Source organism: Acomys russatus, chromosome 25 (genome assembly GCF_903995435.1).
Source record: "Acomys russatus chromosome 25, mAcoRus1.1, whole genome shotgun sequence".
Lineage (NCBI taxonomy): Eukaryota > Metazoa > Chordata > Mammalia > Rodentia > Muridae > Acomys > Acomys russatus.
Window position 1 is genome coordinate 32755967 of NC_067161.1, and position 22528 is coordinate 32778494.

The window sequence follows — 22528 nt, forward strand, 5'->3', positions numbered from 1 at the left end:
CGGCCTCCACCCTTCACTCCTCACCCCTTTCCCTCCTCTCTCTTGTCCCCTTGGAACTGAGCCCAACAGAGAAGATTTGGGGCGCTGGAGAGATGGCTCAGTGGTTAAGACCACTGATTGCTTCTCCAGAGGACCCGGGTTCAATTCCCAGCAGCCACATGGCAGCTCACAACTGTCTGTAACTCCAAGATTGGACACTCTCACACAGACATACATGCAGGCTAAACACCAATGCACATAAAATTATATATAGCTTTGGCTGTCCGGGATTCACATTGTAGACCAGGCTGGCCTCGAACTCACAGGAATCCACCTGCCTCTGCCTCCCGAGTGCTGGGATTAAAGGCATGCGCCACCACCGCCTGGCATAAATTATTTTTTAAAAAAAAGATTTTGTCTGTGTTGGAGGCCACTAAGGACCTTGGTGCTGGCGAAGAGCAGGCTGACATACTGCTCCTCACCACCCCAGCTCCCACATGGTCATAGATGGCTGTCCTGCACCTGGGTCCCATCCTCACACCTTGACCTGAAAGTAGACTTGGACTGCCCTCCCTGAGTCGCCAGAGCTAGGAGGAACCTTCACTTGGCCCCTTTCCTGCAGTCCTTCCTCCCTTGGTGACCTGGTGACCTGGGCAGACCTGGGCAGCCCCAGGCAGGCAGTGGGTGGAAGCTGAGACCTGCCAGGACATGCTTAGGTGCCTGCCCTGGGGCAGGCAGCTCAGACCTGCAGGAGCCAGCTAGAACTGAAGGGTTACACCCACCCCCAGAAGTACAGGCTGCCCTGCTGCCCCACTCCTGGGCCACAGACCTGGATGAGCCAGTCCAGGAGGAGCTTCCAGGCTAAGTGATCACAACACTTTGCTGCAGTGCTGTGGAGACGTGGGCTTCAGCCTCTCAAGGGGTTAGGATCTGGAATGGATGTTAGGCAGTGTCAGCACACTCAGGCGGCTGAGGTGGCACTTGCTATATGAGATGTATTTCCCACAGTATTTTTAAAGGGAAAGGAAAATATTAGTTCAATAAAATAAACTTGGATTATTTTTGTTTGTTTGTTTGTTTTTTGAGACAGGGTTTTTCTGTGTAGCCTTGTAAACTTGGATTCTTATGTGTAGTTCCTGATTATAAGTGAGTTTTAGGGCAGCCTGGGCTACATGAGACCCTACCTTAAAATACAAAAAACAAAACATGAAAGCCATGGTTGCTCTATGTTGATAATGACTAACGACTAGCAATCCTAGGCTCAATCAATCCTAGGCTCAATCGTCCTGCCTCTGCACCCCAAGGAGCTGGGATGCAGGTGGGTACTTCTGGCTTTTTAACCCCTTTTCCTAAGAATTGAAGCCAAGGCCTCACATCTGCTGAACCCCTGAATCAAGCTGTACCCTTAGCTATACCCTCAGTGCTCCTGGATTGTTTTACAAAAAAAAAAAAAAAAAAAAAATCCAGTAGCCCTGGCTGTCCTGGAACTCATTCTGTAAACCAGGCTGGCCTCGAACTCACAGCGATCTACCTGCCGAGCTAATTATGTATTTATTTGGAGGCTTGCTGGAAATTGAGCCCAGAGAAATTGTGCTGGCTTTTAGATTTTTTTTTTTCCCCCTTTGGGTTTTGAAGCACGGTCTCACTGTAGTCCTGGCTGGTGTGAAACATGTTATGTAGACCTGACTGGCCTTTAATTCACAGACATCTGCCTGCCTCCGTCTCCTGAGCACTGCCAGACATAAAGCTTTCCACAACCAAGCTATGCTGAAGCCCTGCATTTGTTTTCCTGGGTGATTTCACAGGCATGAAGAAGCAAAGCTGAAGCCGGTCATGGTGGCGCACGCCTTTAATCCCAGCACTTGGGAGGCAGAGGCAGGCGGATCGCTGTGAGTTCAAGGCCAGCCTGGTCTACAAAGTGAGTCCAGGACAGCCAGGGCTACACAGAGAAACCCTGTCTCGGGGGTGGGGGGAGGGCGGAAAAAAGAAGCAGCAGCAGCAAAGCTGAGGGCTGCAGACGGGCAGGGTCAGTAGGTGGCTCTGCTCTACAGTCAGACATTCTCTCTGCTTCATCCTGCCACCCTTGACCACTGGTGACAGAAGCAGGAAGATCACCCGTGTTTCTCCCCTCAAAGGAAAACCGGGGTGAGAGGGCGGGGGAGGGGAGGAGTGGCCTTTGGGGATATATGGGTAAGGTGGCTAAGATGTGGAACCCCGCCCCGTGGGGATAGGGGAACCTCAGGCTTGACCTGTTGGGCTGTGGTGTCTGGGGTCTCAGCCTCCTAGCCACTCACAGTTTGTGCTCCCTGAGCACCAGGCACCGTGCTCTGTACCCACCATGCTCTGAGACTCCTCCACCAAGTACCACAGTCTTTGAAAGTCTTCCACGTGTCGTCTTCTCTCTTGTAAGGCTGGTACCACGGCAGCAGTTTCTCTAGAGCCCACTTCTGTTCTGCTTCCCTAACCCAGTAAGTGATTAGATGGGTCTGGCACATGGCCCAGCTCCTCGCTTCCTTCCCAAACCTGGAGCCAGACCATGTGACAGCCACTGCCTAGCCCCAAACATTCACCCAGCCCCACCTAGGAGAGCCAGACAGCTGCACAGGCCCTCGCCTGCCTGCTCTGCCGTACTCCCGCCCCGTTCTCTCTCCAGACCTAAGAGAACAGCAGTTTTCACAAAGCTGCATCTACCAGGAGCCCACCACAAAAAGGACATAGCGTGTCTTTTTTATTTTCATTTTTTGAGACAGAGTTTCTCTATGTAGCCTTGACTGTCCTGAAATCACTCTGTAGATCATGTTGGCCTCGAACTCATGGAGATCGATCCGCCTGCCTCTGCCTCCGGAGTGATGGATGGTATTAAAGGTGTGCGCAACAACCACCTTGGCTGTCCTGGACTCGATGTGTAGACCAGGCTTGCCTTGAACTCACAGAGATCGCTTGCCTCTGCCTCCTCAAGTGCTGGGATTACAGGCGTGTGCCATCTCACCAGGCCATAGGAACTTCTCAAGGCATGCCCTTGACAGCACTGATGGATCCAGGGCTGTATGGTACAGAAACATCAGGGAAGGAAGGCCCAAGAGCTGCCGCTTAACTTGCACACAGCCACCATCCCTTGGTACTTTCTTGTCAGGCTGATGGGGATAAAGAAGGAACCAACAGGGACCAGTGGCCCTCCCTGGGTTAGCTCACCCGCTTGAATTGGCAGAGCCTTGAAGTGTGCGGAAGGATGTAGATTTGACTACTGCTTAGTATAAGGGCCCAGATCTGTCAGCAGCCAAGGGAGCACCATTGAGGGGAAATACCCTATACCACCCCCTGTTCAGCCACTAGCTACTGCACAATGTGGCTTGAGGCGGAAAGCCAAGATGGACCCTGCAAGGTGGCTAACAGCTGGCCACTGTCAGCTGCCACACTGCACCTGGGCAGCAGGCCCTTTTCTGAAGGGGCACATCACCCCTGGCATCAGGTGGTTTCACAACTGCTCATAACACCAACTCCAAGGCCTTGTGAACACCTGAACTCACATGTGTATAGCCCCAATATTAAAAATGATCTTTTAAATTTTTTAAATATCAAAAAATAGGACTGGGGGAATAGCTCAGCAGATAAGAGCACTTGGTGCACAAACATGAGGACCTCAATTCAAACCCCAGGAACCTGTAGGAAGGGTTGGATATGGTCAGAGAGGCCTGTAAGCCAGCACTATAGATGGAGCAAAGAAAAGATGATCACTCAAGCAAGCTGACTGCCTGCATGGATGCAAGATTAGTAAGAGACCACCTTAAGGGAAGAGATAGAGAGTGATACAGGACACGCACATCCTCGGCCTCTCAGCATCTGTACACAGTGGCATAAACACACACACACACACACACACACACACACACACACACACACACCATGTAAAGTAGTTTTTAAATAAAAATTTTAGCTGGGGATGGAGGCACATGCCTTTAATCCCAGCACTCAAGCACTCAAGAGGCAGAGGCAGGTGGCCTACTGTGAGTTCGAGGACAGCCTGGTCTACAAAGTGAGCCTAGGACAGCTAAGGCTACATAGAGAAACCCTGTCTGAAAAAAAAAAAAAGAAACAAACAAACAAAACCCCAGGCGCATTTCATTTCATCCATTTCAGTATGCTAACTTGCTTTTGTCTTTAGTATTTGACAAAATACTCAGAAGGAAGGGCTAAATGGATATCTGAGTTGGAGGCCAGACTGTCTATAAAGCAAGTTACAGGACAGCCATAGCTACACAGAGAAGCCCTGTCTTGAAACAAAACAAAACAAATAAATGGAGACACACACACACACACACACACACACACACACACACACACACACACACACACACAAAGAACTGAAGAACTGTTATATAGTCAAAGATCTCTTTTTTTTTGCTTTTTCTTTTCTTCTTTTAATAGTTTATTTATTTTATTTGCATTGATGTTTTGCTTACATGTATGTCTGTGTGAGTGTGTTGGGTCCCCTGGAACTGGAATTATAGACAGTTGTGAGCTGCCATGTGGGTGCTGGGAATTGAACTCAGGACCTCTGGAAGAGCAACCAGTGCTCTCAACTGCTGAGCGATCTCTCCACCCCCTTTTTTTGCCTTTTCAAGACAAGGTTTCTCTGTAACCTTGGCCATCCTGGACTCACTTTGTAGATCAGGCTGGCCTCGAACTCACAGTGATCCACCTGCCTCTGCCTCCAGAGTGCTGGGATTAAAGGCATGCGCCACCATGCCTGGCTACAAAGAACTGTCTTAAAGTCAGTGGATGTCTGTTTTGTATAATATATATGTGTGTATATGCATATACACACACACCTAGGATCTTATAAAAATGTCTTAAGTGAGAATAGTTCAGAATATGTCTAGTTAGAATAGATGAGAAACAAGCTGGGCGTGGTGGCACATACCTTTAATCCCAGCACTTGAGAGGCAGAGGCAGGCAGATCTCTGTGAGTTCGAGGCCAGCCTGGTCTACAAAGTGAGTCCAGGACAGCCAAGGCTACACAGAGAAACGCCGTCTCGGAAAACCAAAGAGAAAAGAAATGTCAACATGGTCTACATGTTGCAGTGTGTTCTAGGACAGTAGAGATGCATAGGGAGAATATTCCTCAAAACAAACAAACAAACACTAAAAAATTGTCACATTTAGCCGGGCAAGGTGGCACACTCCTTTAATCCCAGCACTTGGGAAGCAGAGGCAGGCATATCGCTGTGAGTTTGAGGCCAGCCTGGTCTACAGAGTGAGTCCAGAACAGCCAAGGCTACACAGAGAAACTCTGTCTCAAAAAAAAAATTTTTTTTAAGTCACATTTATTTATTTATTTGTATATGTGTGCCATGACCTGCATATGGAGACCAGAGGACACACATGGGAGTGGCACTCTCCTAACCTGTAGGTCCTCGTGAGCTATCTTGCTGGTCTCAAATTAAAATAATAACAATTTAGACTGGGGCGTGGCAGCACAGGCCTGTGATCCCAGCGCTAGGGGAGCAGATGCAGGAGGATCACTCAGAAGTTCAGAGACTGGCTGTCATCCACATTATCTTGCTATTACCACATGCTGTTTGTACTTACTGAGAGCAGACTCTGGGAGCAAGGAGATTTCTCACCCATCTCAGACTCAAGTGTTTTATTTCCAGTGTCCCCAGAGCTCACTGTTCTAGAACAGGCTGGCCCCTTTACCCTGTGACAAGGCAAAAAAAAAAAAAAAAAAAAAAAAAAAAAAAAAAAAAAAAAACCCACAACCAACAACAAAAGCTACTTGCATTTAAAACATGGTAGTGGAGTGTACCTGTGCGTCTGTGTGTATTGGGGTGAGCACGGAGGCCCGGCAGCTGGATCCCCTGGTGCTGGAGTGACAGGCAGTTGTGAGCTACCCAGTTTGGGTGGTGGGAACTAAACCTTGGTCCTCTGCAAGAATGCCAGGGCCTTATGTGGCTCTTGAAGCATCTCTACAGGCTCCTTGGCTTGAGCAACAAAGGTTTGTTTCTTCCTTTGTGGACCAGCTGGTGACAACCAGGCTCCTGGTGGAGAGAAAGAACAATGGCAAAATCCTGTGACAGTTCTGGAAGCTTCTGGTGGCAGACATCACTTAACCTCACATATCATTAGCCAAAGCCTGGTTCAAGCTGGGTGGGGTCAGGTTTTGCAGATCTAAGCTATGTTCAAGGTCCTAGCGAGTAACTGGCAACAATAATTCAGTCTACAACACTGTGTCTCCTTGGAAGAACCCTGTGTCATGTTTAGAGTCTACAGGAAAATACTGACTACACTAGTTTTTCTCAGGACAGTAAGACATTCAAGGTGGGTTGTTTATTCAGATGCTGTAGAGCTGAAAGAGCCCAGAAGAAAGCTAAGATTCCCCGGATATTAGTAATTACAGTGGGTGGCTACCGCCTCTAGGCTTGGGAAGATGAAAGAGTTCGTTTGGGAAGTAGGGCTAACAGGATGGAGGACTTGGAGGAGGACCCCAGCTATGGATGGTCAGTAGGAGGGCCCAGTCAGCTTGGGCTCTTCCTCATAGGGAAAATTACAGTTGCTGCTGTGTTGACAGAAGCCAAGGGTGGGAAGTAAAGGCTGCTGAGAGCAGGGAAAGGAAGTACTTTCCTTCTCCCTCCCTCAATTCTTCCGGCAGTGCCGCCAGAAGAGGGCGTCAGAACACATTACACATGGTTGTGAGCCACCTTGTGGTTGCTGGGAATTGAACACAGGATCTTTGGAAGAGCAGCCAGTGCTCTTAACCTCTGAGCCATCTCTCTAGCCCCTTGGTTACTTTTCTATTGCTGTGATAAGACACCATGGTCTAGGAACTTATGAGAGAAAGCATTTAATTTGGCTTACAGTTCCAGAGGGTTAGAGTCTACAATGGCAAAGCAGAGGCTTGGTGACAGGTGGCTGAGGCAGCAGTGAGAGCTTACACCTGTATCCACAAGCAGGAGTCAGAGAGGGAGGCACAGTGGGAATGGCAGGAATCTTGAAATGTCTAAGCTTGTCCCCAGCTGTCCACAGCTTCTAATCCTTCCCACACAGTTCCACCAATTGAGGAATAAGTATTTAAATATATGAGTCGCTAGGCAGGGTAGCAGAAGCCTTTAATCCCAGCATTCGGGAGGCAGAGACAGGTGGATTGCTGTGAGTTTGAGACCAGCCTCTTCTACAAAGTGAGTCTAGGACAGTCAAGGCCACACAGAGAAACCCTGTCTCTAAAAACAAGAAAGAAAGAAAGAAAGAAGGGAAAATGTAATTTGGAGGCAGGCATGGTGGTGCACGCCTTTAATCCCAGCGCTTGGGAGGCAGAGGCAAGCCAATTGCTGTGAGTTTGCGGCCAGACTGGTCTACAAAGCGAGGCCAGGACAGCCAAGGTAACATAGAGAAACCTTGTCTCGAAAAAATCAACCAACCGCCGGGTAGTGGTGTCACACGCCTTTAATCCCAGCACTAGAGATGCAGAGGCAGGCGGATCGCTGTGAGTTCAAGGCCAGCCTGGTCTACAAAGTGAGTCCAGAACAGCCAAAGCTACACAGAGAAACCTGTCTCAAACAAAACAAAACAAAACAAAACAAAAGAAAGAAAGAAATCAACCAACTAACCAAACAACAACAACAAAAAACAAGAAAGAAAGAAAGAAAGAAAGAAAGAAAGAAAGAAAGAAAAGAAAATGTAATTTGGTAAGGGAAGGGGCATGTTAAAGCTGTCGGCAAGGTGAACAAGATGGGTGCTCTAACTATTAAAGAAATTAGCTCAATTAAGGAGAAGCCTCAAATTTGCATTGGGCCAAGAGGAAAAGGTGCCTTGAGGGTAGGACCCCACCCATAGACGGCTCTAGAATGTAACCGGGAAGAGTCCTTTGAAAAGAGAGCTTTCACTAAGAGAGCCTCTAAGGCATCCTGCCCAAGCAGGGCCACCTTGAGAATTGGTTCCGAAATCCAGCCAGGTGGGTGGGTATTCCGTGATCCAGGGGACCAGGCTACTCACTGAGTTACAGCAGGACATAATAGTGCTATCCATATGGTTCTGTGTTTGTTTTTTGAGATAGGGTCTCTCTGTGTTAGCCTCGGCTGTCCTGGACTTGATCTGCCTGCCTCTGCCTCCCGAGTTCCCGAATGCTGGGATTAAAGGCGTGTGCCAATGTATCCAGTTTAAAAAATTTGTTTGTTTGGTTGGTTTGGTTTTCTTTTTTTCTTTCTTTTTTTTTTTTTTTTTTTTTTTGGTTTGGTTTGGTTTGTTTTTCAACACAGGGTTTCTCTGTGTAACAGCCCTGGCTGTCCTGGAATTTACTCTGCAGACCAGAATATCCTCAAACTCACAGAGATGCGCCTACCTCTGCCTCCCTAGTGCTGGGATTAAAGGCGTGCACCACCACTGCCCAGCTCATGCGGTTCTTGTTTTGCAGAAATGCATGATGCAGCCCAGTAAGGAAGCACATTGGATGTGATGGTGCATGAATTTAATCCCAGCTTTGCGGAAGCAGAGGAAGACGCCTGAATTCATGTTTGCACACATAACTAAAAATAAGACAAAAATTGCCCCCCTCCAGGGTTTCTCTGTGTAGCCTTGGCTGTCCTGGAACTCGTTCTGTAAACCAGGCTGGCCTCCAACTCACAGTGATCCACCTGCCTCTGTCTCCCGAGTGCTAGGATTAAAGACATGCAGCACTATGCCTGGCACAATAAATCTTTTTGTTTGTTTTTCTTTCTTTCTTTCTTTCTTTTTTTTTTTTTTTTTTTCCGAGACAGGGTTTCTCTGTGTAGCCTTGGCCATCTTGGACTCACTTTGTAGACCAGGCTGGCCTCGAACTCACAGTGATCCACCGGCCTCTGCCTCCCGAGTGCCTGTTTGTTTTTCAAGAGCAACAAATCTTTTATTTTATTTTATTGGTTTTTTGAGACAGGGTTTCTCTGTGTAACAGCTCCTGCTGTCCTGGAACTTGCTCTATAGATCAGGCTGGCCTCCAACTCACAGAGATCCACCTACCTCTGCCTCCCAAATTCTGTGATTAAAGGTGTGCACCACTACTGCCCAGCAAAAGCAACAATTTTTTAAAAAAGAAATAATAAAAAAGAAAAATACAAATTGCTGTTGTCCGGCTCTTTTTATCTTTGAGACATGGTCTCATGTAGCCCAGGCTGGCTTTGAACTCCTGATCCTTCTGCCTTTACCTTCCAAGTGCCAAGATTACAGGTGTATGCAACTACGTGTGTGTATTGACTATTTTTTTGTTTGTTTGGTTGGTTGGTTGGTTTGGTTTGTTTTTTAAGACAAGGTTTCACTGTGTAACAGCCCTGGCTGTCCTGTAAATGAAAAAAAGAAATAAAAAGGAGGCCGTGCCCATGTTACCCAGGCCCATGTCCAAACTGGAGTCACAGCAGCCCCGCCCCCACACCCTGGGGCTCCCCACCCGCCCCAGGTGATGTTGCTGCACCCCACTCAAGGCCATGGGCTCCCCCACAAGGCGCGGTGCCCCCGAGTGGGGTGCCTGCACTCTCAGCTTCCACACCCTCACCCTACCCCTACATCGGACATCCCCAAGGTGAGCAGCCTGGCCAGGCACCTGGATTTCCAGGAGGAGCCGATGACAGGATTTGTGAATTCTCCTCAGCTGGGGGAATTTGGCATGGAAGAGCTGAGGGGCTGCAGGTGGGGCAGGATGCACGGGTTCTGGGTGGGGATTGAGGGGTCTTGGAGGCAGGGCTGTCCCACAGGGTGCCCGCCGACTCACACCTGTCTGTGAAGCATGTAGAGTGGGCAGAAGCCACAGTCGCCGCCGCCAGGGGCTTGCTCCTTTGCTTCCCTCCGTCCTCGCTCAGTTGTGAACCAGCAGCCCCCCTCCCCACTGCCTCCCCAGCTCTCAGTGACCCCGACTGTCTTCTGACTTAGCCGAGGTAAGGTCAGCGCAGCAGACAGGGCCAGACTGGGGCGTGGGGAGCTGAGCTGGGCAACTAAGTAAGGGCTCTGGCCTACTGGGAAACAGCGATTGACCTGTGCTTCTGACAGCCCCCTGAGACTCCGGGAGGAGGCAGCTCCTCCCCACACCCCACACCCCCTGGACGCATTGACAGAGGGACAGCTGCTCGGGTTCTAATGCTCCTGCTCTCTCTCTCTCCCCCCTCCAACCAGTTCAATCTCATCCCTCCCAGCAGCTCCCCTTCCACCCCCCGGGGAACTGAAGATTGTCCTGGCCGCGACCTGAGACCTCCATGAGTGGAGGGAAGAGTGATCTATGTCTCTTCCCCCAGCAGCTCGACCAGTCCTAGCCCCGCCCCAACCCCTTTCCCTTGGGGAGCTGGGGAATTCCTGCCAAGCACCTTGAATGGGAGAGGTCCTTGAAGTGGGCAGGGCTGGGGTCCAGCAGGGGTGGGGGAGGTTCCTGCTCTGTCCCTGCTGGGTCCCATCCAGTCTTGTCCTCCCATCCTCTCATCTGTCCCCCCACCCCCACCCACTGGAAACGGAAGATCTTTTATTTTCTATTATTTATAACCTCAAACTTGGGCCCCCTGTTCTTCCCCATTAACTTGAGTGTCCTGTGTGAGAGACCGACAGACAGATGCCTCAAGGACTTTTACTTTTTATTACATAAAAATTTTTTTAAAAATAAAAATAAATAAAAATTTAAACTTAAAAAAAAAAAAGGAGGCCGTGACTGCTCCTAGGTGCGGTGGAGGAGGTTTATTGTAGATAACAGGAGAACATAGCCAGAGGCAAAGACAGAAGCATCTGCGAGAGCCCAGAGTGGACAAGAGCTGAGCCATGTGAGGGGAGGAGGGAGGGAAAGGGCAACCCAGATAAATGAAAGGCTGGAGAGTTTGGGGATAGATGGTGGGGGGATGCTAGAACCTGTTGACCAGGTGTGCTTTGATATGTTAAATAGGCACCTCAGCTGTGTGTCTTTTTTGTTTTCATAGGTTAGAAATTTGTTTACAATCTCAGTCTCACGTCATCACCAATGAAATAGTAACTTCAGGTTTACACCACAGGAGCTGACTTTAACTTCTGGGAAGGTAAGCAGTGGGTCCCTGGAATGTACAGCTGCTGCTTGCCAGCTGCTTCAGAGTAACCGCTTTGTGAGAATAACAGGGTTAGGGTTCTTTCCTTAATTAACTCCAAGCCAGACATGATGACACATGCCCCTAGCCCCCGTGCTTAGGAGGCTAAGGCAGAAGAATTGCTAGCCTAGGCTAGATAGCAAAATCCTGCCAAAGAGCCAAGGGAAGGCAAAGAGGAGAGGGGCAGGAGAGGCTGAGCATACAGCCACAGTGGTACAATGGTAGAGTATTTGCCCAGTGTGCATGAGGCTCTGGGCTCAATTCCCCACACTAGACAAAACTGGCCAAAGTGACACAACTTTATGATTACAGGACTTGGAAGGCAGAAGCAGGAGATTCAGATGCTCAAGGCCATTCTCAGCAACATAGCACATTTGAGGCTAGCCTGAGAGAGAGAGAGAGACAGAGAGAGACAGAGAGAGACAGAGAGAGACAGAGAGAGAGAGAGAACGAAAGAGAACGAGAGAGCGCAAAGATATGATACAGGTTCCTGGGGCTACAGGTGCGCTGGAGGCTTTTGCCCCCAGGAAAGAAATAACATGATGGAGCCACGCTCACTTTCGGTGGTTTTGCTTGGCTGGAGACAGAGCTGAGATAAACTACCCCACACCCCGTGGCACAGCCCCAAAGTGCAAGAATGGAAGGGAACTGAATAACAGCTTTCTTCTTGCCTGGTGGCAGTGGAGGCTTTTGAGTCATTCAGGTGCCCTGGGGAGCAGCAAGCCCTGGGTGTGAGTTAGGATGATCTGTTAAGCCCTCAGGAGCCCGGAGAAAGCAACAGAGCATTTTCGTTGGAGTCAGGTCTAGTGCAGAATGAGGGAAGTTCAAGGCCAGCCTGGGTGAGAGCCTGACTGAAAAAGAAAGTGAAAAAAGAGGACTGGCCATATGTGGTGGTTCAAGACCACAGTTCCAGTACCCAGGAGCCAGGAGCAGGAAGGTGACCATAGGTTTGAGGTTAGCCTGGCCTCCAAAGCAAGTTCCAGGGCAGACAGGGCTACATAGCAACACCTTATTGCAAACAAACAGACAGATGGACAAAAAATGGGAACTGGGAAGATAGCTCAGCTAGTAACAACCCTGTCAAACAAACAAACAAAAAAGCAGCACCAGCCAGGCAGAGCCATTCCTCCTTGGGAGGCCCTCCCACTGTGGAAAATTCTTTCTTACTTTTATTTCATAAATCTACATTTGCTGTGCTAAAAAAAGGAAAAGAAGCCAAACATGGTAGGGAGAAGCTCCAGGTATGATAAGAGACCTTGTCTCAAAAAATAAGGTGAAGGTCAATTGAGGAAGTCACCAATATTCACCTCTGGCCTCTTCCTGGGCATACACCTGCGCACCTGCGCACACACTTTATTTATTTATTTATTTTTTGAGACAGGGTTTCTCTGTGTAGCCTTGGCTGCCCCGGACTCACTTTGTAGACCAGGCTGGCCTTGAACTCACAGCGATCTGCCTGCCTCTGCCTCCCGAGTGCTGGGATTAAAGGCGTGCGCCACCACGCCCGGCCACACTTTTTAATTTTTATTTATTTTGGTTTTTCAAAACAGGGTTTCTCTGTGTAACAGCCCTTGCTGACCTGGTACTCTCTCTTTGTAGACCAGGCTGGCCTCGAACTCACAGCGATCTGCCTGCCTCTGCCTCCCGAGTGCTGGGATTAAAGGCGTGCACCACCATGCCCGGCCACACTTTTTAATTTTTATTTATTTTGGTTTTTCAAAACAGGGTTTCTCTGTGTAACAGCCCTTGCTGACCTGGTACTCTCTCTTTGTAGACCAGGCTGGCCTCGAACTCACAGCGATCTGCCTGCCTCTGCCTCCCAAATACTGAGATTAAAGACATATATGCCACCACTGCCTGGCTTGTTTTTCGAGGCAAGGTTTCTCTGTGTAGCTCTGGCTGTCCTGGACTCACTTTGTAGAGCAGGCTGGCCTTGAACTCACAGAGATCTTCCTTCTTCTGCCTCCCAAGTGCTGGTATTAAAGGCGTGCACCACCATGCCCAGCTTACACACTTAATTTTTTTTTTTTTTTAAACAGAGAGATGGCTCAATGATTAAGAGCACTGTCCCTCTTACAGAAGGCCCACGTTTGGTGCTTAGCACCCACATATGGCTCACAATGGTATGTAACTTCAGTTCTAGGAGAGATGACACCCTTTTATGTGTAAAACATACACATAAAATAAAATAAATCTGGGTAGTTGCAAAATGGTATGTGTTTTGGAGGCCTCAGCTGCTGGGCCAGACCCTCCACGAGTGGGGCGGCCCGTGTCAAGTAGCCGTGGAGAACCCTTCACAGCAAGGAGGGTTCAGCTCGCATGTGGAGGACCCTCACCTACTTCATGGCACTGCCCAGGGTGGGAGTGAACATGCTCAACGTTTTCCTGAAGTCGCAACACTGGAGAGCATGAGAGCCCTGAGTTCATTACCTACCCCCACCAAGCCCTTCCCCTGGGGCGCCGATAACCATAACCTCTTCCACAACCCTCATGTGAACCCACTTCCAACTGGCTATGGAGATGAGTAAAGAAAACCTGGATCTTCCCCAGGCAACAAGGGACCACAGCACTGGTTTGGACCATTACTCTACATGTGGGCCACGAAAGCATGGGATGCCAAGCTCATCTTTTCTTGTCTCAAATGGTGACCACTACACTGATCTTCCATCCCTTTGCTCATGAGAGGAGAAAAGGGACAGAAAAAAGGTAAAGAACATCACCTTTCACCTCATTTTGAATTATTTTTACAAATAATTTTACACTGCTCTCATTTCTTTCTTTGAGATCATGTCTTACCATGTAGCCCATGATGTCCTAGACATCTGAATGTTCCTGCTTCCGCTTGACTGAGGAAGGTACAGGCTTGTACCATAACCAGCTTACAGGTTAAGGACAGACAGACGGACAGCTGAGAAAGTACCTACTGTGGAGTATAAGGATCTGAGTTTGGATACCTAGCCCAATGTATTTAAAAAAAATAAATAAATAAAGCCAGTTGTGGGGCTGCAGGGATGACGGCTCAGCCCTTGGGAAGGACCAGGGTTCCCTTCCCAGCACCCACATTAGACAACTCACAACCATTAACTCCAGCCCCAGGGAATCTGGTGTCCTCTTCTGGGCTCTTCCATCACCTGCACAGAGGCCATGTTTCTAGGATTGCCTATTCTTTCATGAGTTATCATTGGCAACCCTTCCCACTCCGCTCCCATCCCCCACCTTAACACTTAACCACCCTTGCTTTGAGATAGGGTCTCCTGTATACCAGGCTGTCCTTATATTCTCTATGTAGCTGAGGATGGCCTTGAACTTTTGACCCTCCAGTCTATAGTTCTCAAACTCTAGGATAACACACAGGCTGGTGCCACTACACCTGGTGTATTGGGTCGACTTGGTAAATTGTAGGCAAGGACTCACTCTACCAATGGAACTGCATTCCCTAGCCCTGCTGTTAACATCTAGGTATGTCTAGCTTATAAATTACATTAATCAGCCGGCGTGGTGGCGCATGCCTTTAATCCCAGCACTTGGGAGGCAGAGGCAGGCGGATCGCTGTGAGTTCGAGGCCAGCCTGGTCTACAAAGTGAGTCCAGGATAGTCAAGGCTACACAGAGAAACCCTGTCTCGAAAGACAAAAACAAAAAAACAACAACAAAAAAATTACATTAATCCTGGCTGAATATGGACAGAAGAAAAAAAGGTCTGTGTGATGCATTGTACTATTAAGTACTATCTGTGGTCTTGGAAACCTGCTGAGGAAGTCCAACATGTTCACGACTGAAACCCCAGCAATTGAGAGGTTGAAAACGGGGATGGGGGGGGATGGGAGGCGGGGGCAGGGGAGGTGGAGGGCTATAAAGCAAGAATTCTTTATAAGACAGAAGCATGCAGCACTCAGAGGCAGAGGCAGGCAGATCGCTGTTGAGTTCAAGGCCAGCCTAGTCTACAAAGTGAGTCTAGGACAGCCAAGGCTACACAGAGAAACCCTGTCCTGAAAAACAAAACAAAAAGACAGAAGCGTGACGGCCTATTTCATAAAGGTGGCTGCCAGGAACTCGCATAGTGGAAGAGAGCCAACACCTACGTAAGTTGGTTCTTGACCTCCACATGTTTACTCACGGCAACATAAATAAACTTATACTTGAAAAAGAGCCCAAGGAACACTCTGGCTTCCACATACACACAAACATGCATACACACATACTCACACAAAATCAATGAGGAAAAAAAAATCTGTTAGGGCCAGGAGTTAGAGTACAGTCCCAACAGAGAAGGAGGAGATAGTATGAATCCATTTCATCTTCCTAACCCAGGGCCTTGCGTCTTTGAGGCAAGCTCTCTAGCCCAGGTCCCAGCAGGACCTTTTCTATAGCCTGAGCTTTGCTCTGTCCGCAGCCTATGATAGACATGCTGGGGAGGAGAATTTCTCAAATGATTATAGGTGTGCTGCTGGAGATGTGCACTTTCATAATTTTAAAGAACAGTGTTGTTTGCTTAATCTGTCTGGGACTGCTTACAGCCAAGCCAGCAATTTGGTAAATACACACGGCAAAGACCATGTCAGCATTTGCCTGTGCCGACTTCCCACCTCCCAGCAAGGCAGCTGTGAGCCCATGAGTGGACAGCACCCCCTGCAGGAAAGACACTTATCAGCATGTTCATTGCAAATCCCAGTTTCTCTGACAACAAACACTGGATGTCCTCTGCCTCTCAGATTTTTTTGTTTTGTGCTCTACCCTTGAGTCTCATCTCCCCACAGTTCTCCAGAAGGTATCATCTGTGTTCAGAGAGCCCATGACTCCCAATCCAGAGTTGTGTTTCCCAGAGCTGGGCAGAACAAGGCCAGCACCAGAACCCTGCCCTTTCATCTTCCACTGGTGGCTCAGCCAGTGAGAGTCCTGACTGCGTCACAGGAAAGTAATGACAGGGTAGGCCTAGGGATCTGAGGATGATGTAATCAGCTTTGGGAGGAAGCTGCTTCAACCTGACCATGGGCACCGGCTGTGTGGGGGCCAGGAGATGGCACCCAGGCCAGGGAGCTAGGGTTAACTGGATCCTACTTAACTGCTGTGGTCATCTTGCAAGGCAGGCACGATCCCCACACTGCGCACCTGAGTATAGTGACTACGCAGGCCACCACAGGGCAATGGGTTCAATGTAACTAGAGTTATAGATAGCTGTGACCTGCCTGATGTGGGGTGCAGGGAACCGAACTTGGGTTATCTGGAAGAACAGAATGTGGGGGTTTGTGGCTTTTTGTCTTTTTTTTTTCGAGATAGGGTTTCTCTGTGTAGCCTTGGCTGTCCTGGACTCACTTTGTAGACCAGGCTGGCCTCGAACTCAGAGATCCACTGGCCTCTGCCTCCCTGAGTGTTGGGGTTATAACTGTGAGGCACCATGCCAGGTCAGAGCATTTGGGGCAGGGGGGTTGAGACAGGGTTTCTCTGTGTAGCCTTGGCTGTCCCGGACTCATTTTGTAAACCAGGCTGGCCTCGAACTCACAGCAATACGCCTGCCTCTGCCTCCCGAGTGCTGGAATTAAAGGTGTGTACCACCATGCCAGGCCAGAACATGTTCTTAACCACAGAGTCATCCTCACAGCCCAACACTGGTTTTTGAACTTTTTTTTTTTTTTTTTTTTGGTTTTTCGAGACAGTGTTTCACTGTGTAGCCTTGGCCAACCTGAACTCACTTTGTAGACCAGGCTGGCCTCAAACTTACAGCGATCTGCCTGCCTCTGCCTCCCAAGTGCTGGGATTAAAGGCGTGCGCCACCACGCCCGGCTTTGAACTTTCACATTATAAGATAATGCTATCCCAGTAAAGGGCTGGAGAGATGCCTTGGTAGTTCGGTACAGTTGTTGCTCTTTTATTTTTAATATAATTTATTTATTTTTATTTTATGTGCATTGATTCTTTGCCTGCATGTGTCTGTGAGGGTGTCAGATTTTGGCAGTTACAGACAGTTGTGAGCTGCCATGTGGCTGCTGGGAACTGAATCCATGTCCTTTGGAAGAGCAGTCAGTGCTCCCAACTGCTGAGCCATCTCTCCAGCCCCGTTATTGCTCTTGCAGACTGGTTGCCAACACCCACATGGGTGGCTCATACCCCTCAGTAGGCCAAGTTCCAGGGGATCGAATGCCCAAGGCCCTTTTCTGCTCTCTTCAGGCACATATATATGTATGCAGGAAAAGCATTCACATATATTCATACACATAAGTAAAGCTACTTAAAAAAATTATCTCAATAAGTAAAGTTATAGGCTTATTCTTAAATTTTGAAATAAAATACTTAATTACTGATAACTGTTCACAAGTAAATACTAATGATGATAACTAACATGAAAACATGAGAAATTTAAATATAGGAAAAATTTTATGATGTGCAGATGAGCTGAGACATGTAAAGGTTGCCAGGCTGTTTTACCCAGGCATTTAACACACACAACCCCACTGTGACCCTGAAGTCATCTGCATTTAATTTAAAAGATGTTTCTTCCCGAGAAACTGTACTTTTCTTTCGAATGCACTCGAACGAATAGGAGAATTGGGCTCATAGAAGGGGTTCATGGCAAACTTGATATATAGTTCATACACATCTGTGAAGAAGTTCTTGATTGCGTCCTCCTGCCTTATGTCATGGAGCATGAGGAACCTCATGTGCCCAGCAGTGACGAAAGCTGAGACGAACCACTCGTTGAATTTGTCCACCGTTTTCAGGTACATGCTGTTGGACAGCCACATGTTCTCGTCAACCAGGTCCAGAGCGGCGTGTGCTATGAACTGGTTCAGATGGCGATGTTCATCTTTGGACTCTGCTTTCCCAGCTGGCAAAAATTCCATTTCAAAAACTGGATTATCAAGGTGGCCAACAATGACAAAGTAGAAGCTTCCAGACATCGTCTTCTGTATGTGTACGGATCCTATAGGGAGATGCTGGCAACAGAGACACTCGCGTCAGCTCATGAAACTTTTGTCTTGTTTTGGTCTTACTCCGTAGCCCAGGTTAGCCCTGAAATCTCAATCCTTCTACCTTAGCCTCCTAATTGCTGGTATTACAGGCATCAGCTACCACACGTAGCTCTATTTATTGAAATGTTACCCCCAATTGACTTATTATGTGTACAGTGTTCCACCTGCATAAATGCTTACATACTAGAAGAGGGCACCAGATCTCACAGTAGATGGTTGTGAGCCACCATATGGTTGCTGGGAATTGAACTCAGGACCTTTGGAAGAGCAGCTAGTGCTCTTAACCTCTGAGTCATCTCTCCAGCCCCCAGAGTACTTTCATAGTTAATGTCAAAGACTGCAGGATAGTGGTAGCTCACATCCGCAATCCTAGCACTGGGAGACTGACTGGGGCAGGAAGACTGTCAGGGCTTTGGAGGCCATCTGGGCTACACAGTGAGTTCCAGCCAGCCTGGACTACAGTCTGAGATGCTGCCTCCAAAAATAAAACAAAAAAGAAGTAAAATAACAACAATCATTATTATTAAGCAAAAACCAAAACCTACAATCAAAAAGCTTTCTCCTTAAAATCAGAAACAAGGCAAGGCAAGGCAAGATCAGGTCTCTGTCTCCTGGCTAAGATTAAGTTTAGAAACTCAGGGAGTGGCTGGAGAGATGGCTCAGAGGTTAAGAGCACTGACTGTTCTTCCAGAGGTCCTGAGTCCATTTCCCAGCAACCACGTGGTGGCTCTCAACCATCTATAATGTGATCCGATGCCCTCTTCTGGCCTGCAGGTGTACATGCAGGCAGAGCACTATATAAATAAATCTTAAAAAAAAAAAAAAAGCAAAAAAAGGAACTTAGGGAAAGTGCCTCCTTTCTGCCACTTCTATTCAACATTGTACCAGAGATGTCCAGCAGGGACATAAAAAGTTAATGGATAGAAATAAAAAGCACCAGGCAGTAGTGGTGCACATCTTTAATCCCTGCACTCAGGAGGCAGAGGTAAATGAATCTCTGTGAGTTCGAGGCCAGCCTGATGTACAAAGGTAGTCCAGGACAGCCAGGGCTACACAGAGAAACCCTATCTCAGAAAAACAAAAAACAGTCTGCCAGTGGTGGCGCAGGCTTTTAACCCCAGCACTTAGGGAAGGAGAGATGGCTCAGAGCTTAACAGCACTGGCTACTCTTCCAAAGGACCCGAGCTCAACTCCCAGTTATCACATGGTGGCTCATAACCACCTATAATTAGATTTGGTGCCTTCTTCTGGCATGCAGGCACACATACAGGAAGAACATTATTAGATAATAAATAAATCTATCTTTTTTTTTTTAAAGGTTTTTTGAGACAGGGTTTCTCTGTGTTATCTTGGCTGTGCTAGACTCGCTTTATAAACCAAGCTGGCCTCGAACTCACAGTGATCCGCCTGCCTCTGCCTCCCGAGTGCTGGGATTACAGGCGTGCGCCACTATGCGCAGCAATAAATAAATCTTAACTAAAATAAAATCTCAGCACTTGGGAGGCAGAGGCAGATGGATCTCTGAGTTCGAGGCCAGCCTGGTCTACAAAAGGAGTCCAGGACGGTTAGGGCTACACAGAGAAACCCTGTCTGGCGGGGTTGGGGGAGAAAAGAAAAACAGAAAACATGAGAAATAGAAAGCATCTGGACTATAGCATAAAGTCCAAACTATTTGAAGATAACATGGCCTTATACATTAAAACGCCGTATGAAGACACTTATAGGCAGGTTTAGCAAGGTCATAGGAAACAACATCCACACAGAAACAGCTAGATTCCTAAAGATCTACTACAAGAGTGATGGAACAGAACAAGGGCTATCCTATAAGAGACCCTTCCCACAAAATGAAAATTATAGTCAGGAGTTGATTAAAGTTTTCTTTTTAAAAAAATTTTATTTATTATTATGTATATAGCACCCTGCCTGCATGTATACCTGCAGGCCAGAAGAGGGTATCAGACCACATTACAGATGGTTGTGAGCCACCATGTAGTTGCTGGGAATTGAACTCAGGACCTTTGGAAGAGCAGTCAGTGCTCTTAACCTCTGAGCTGTATCTCCAGCCCCCTTCCCCTGCCCTTCCCCATCCCCCATTTTTTTTGGCTTTTCAAGACAGGGTCTCTCTGTGTAGCCTTGGCTGTCCTGGACTTGCTTTGTAGACCAAGCTGGCCTCGAACTCACAGCGATCCCGAGTGCTTGGATTAAAGGTGTGCGTCACCACGCCCAGCTATTTTTTTTCTTTAAGAGATTTATTTATTATTTATTGCCTGAATGTAAGCCTACATGCCAGAAGAGGGGACCAGATGCCCTCTTGTGGGTGTGTGTTAAGACAGATTAAAAAAAAAAAAAAAAAAAAGACAGATTATTCACATACGTCGAAATCAATAAATACTTTAAAAAGATTTATTTATTTATTATGTACACAGTGTTTTTTCCTGCATGTATGCTTGCACACCAGAAGAAGGCACCAGATCCAATTATAGATGGTTGTGAGCTACCATGTGGTTGCTGGGAATTGAACTCAGGACGAGCAGGAAATGCTCTTAACCTCTGAGCCGTCTCTCCAGCCCTGAATCAAGGTTTTCAATGGAGGCCTCAGTGGTTAAGAGCACTGGCTGCTTCTGCAAGGGACCTAGGTTTTTACTCAAAAATCACTGAAGAATTAAAAAAATCTCACTCATTCTTTTAAAAGGTATAGGCAAGTCACGGCTGCTGGTTCAGGGGAGTTATTTTCTTCAATGGTGTAGCCACTGTTGTCTTTGCTCCAATAAATAACATCCCACCCATGCTCATGCAGACAACCCTAATTAAACTCAGTGGGTTTCTCTGTCTCTCTCTCTCTCTCTCACACACATACACACACAGACAGACAGACACACACACATGCAGCTTGGTGGCACATGTCTTTAACTCAGGAGGCAGAGGCAAGAGGATATGAGTTCAAAGCTAGCTTGGTCTACGAAGCAAGTTACAGGGCAGCTAGGGCTACACAGTGAGACCTTGTCTGCAACAAAACAAAACAAACAAACAAAAACCCAAACAAAGCGAAAAGGCTGAAGAAATGACTCCACAAAGTTGTCGTCTGACCTCTACACATGTACCATACGATGCAGGCACTCACATTAATGTATTATATAATTTTTCTTTTTTAGGTTTTTCGAGACAGGGTTTCACTGTGTAACAGTCCTGACTGTCCTGGACTCTCTTTTTGTAGACCAGAGATCCGCCTACCTCTGCCTCCCGAGTGCTGGGATTAAAAATGTGTGCCACCACTCCTGGCCTTGTATAACAATTTTAAAAATATAAAAACATAAAAAATAAAAGGGTAACTTAATTGGGAAGATGGGGTTCAATGGGAGTCGGGTGAGAGAGGGTAATGAGGAGTGAAAAGTACATTATAACACATGTCTGAAAAAGTCAAAGGATAAGTAAATAAACTATAATAGACCGGCACCCATGTTTATGGATTATCAAAGATGGCAATACTCTTATTGACTCACAGATTCAATTTACTACATAATTAGGGTCCATTAAATAAACCCGTGCATGTTGCCATTTGATTTTGTTTTTCTTTTTTAAACAAATTAAGATCTTATGAAGCCCAGGCTGTCCTCCAACTAACTATTATCAGAACGGCTTTGAACTCCTTACCCTCCTGTCTCTCCCTTTTCCAGTGCTGGGCTTAGCCACAGTGCTCCTTTAAATTATTTTTTTAACTGCTTATTTCCGGTGCTGGGGACTAAATCCAAAACTTCCGGGTGCTAGGCAAGAGCTCTACCACTGAAAGTACACACCCATTAAAGTGATTAAACTGTGTGCTCTCGGCCTCCCGCTGGACAGCCCCCCATTCTTCCTGTGTCCGGCTCTCGACTTTTTGCTTTGCGACAGGGTCTCGCTGTGTCACACAGAATTAGGGGGCGATCGTCTCGGGCTCCTGAGCGTTGGGATTAAAGGCGAGCGCCACCCTGCCCAGTGTGGGATTCTCACAACTATAAATACCTCACATAAGTCGCCTTCTCTCTAGTTCAGGAGTAGTGGTGAAGGCGGAGAAGGGGCCGGACGACCATGAGCCAAACTCAACTTCTTGTCCACCTCCCGGGGAAACTCCACCCAATGAAGAGCCGAGGCTGCACACTGAGCATGCGTACACGTTCCCGCCTCTCAAGGAGCGACTGAACGGCCCGCCCAGGCTGCAGAGAGTGACCGGAGACTGCGCATGCTCGTTAACGCGCCATGCGCAAGGTCCCCCGCCCAGGTCTGGCCCCATCTTGGATGGGGGCCTATCGAACGACCGGGCATGCGCACATGCGTCGCCGGGCAAGTCTGAGCGCAGGACTTTTGCCGCCATCTTGAGTCAGGGCATCAGGGGACGTCGGTTCCCCGCTGGTCTTGCCTGGCTCTGACAGCACTCCTTTGCCTTCAATGCATGCATTCTTGCTGCTTTTGTCACTGGTGTAGAGAACCGGTTTTCCTGGCGTGAGATGTGGACGAGACAATGCCAAGGGAGGCGCAGCTTGAGACTACA

General features: G+C 47.9%; 1 protein-coding gene across 1 annotated transcript; it reads right to left on the bottom strand.

Annotated features, from left to right (window-relative positions):
• Positions 1-17481: 17481 nt before the first annotated feature.
• On the bottom strand, positions 17482-22173 carry LOC127208504 (trafficking protein particle complex subunit 2-like). The gene is made up of 2 exons (XM_051167988.1): positions 22003-22173; positions 17482-17967 (listed from the first exon to the last, which is right to left on the bottom strand). Exon 2 carries the CDS (start codon positions 17929-17931, stop codon positions 17509-17511), a length of 423 nt encoding a protein of 140 aa, XP_051023945.1. The 5' UTR covers positions 17932-17967; positions 22003-22173; the 3' UTR covers positions 17482-17508.
• Between the last annotated feature and the right edge of the window lie 355 nt (positions 22174-22528).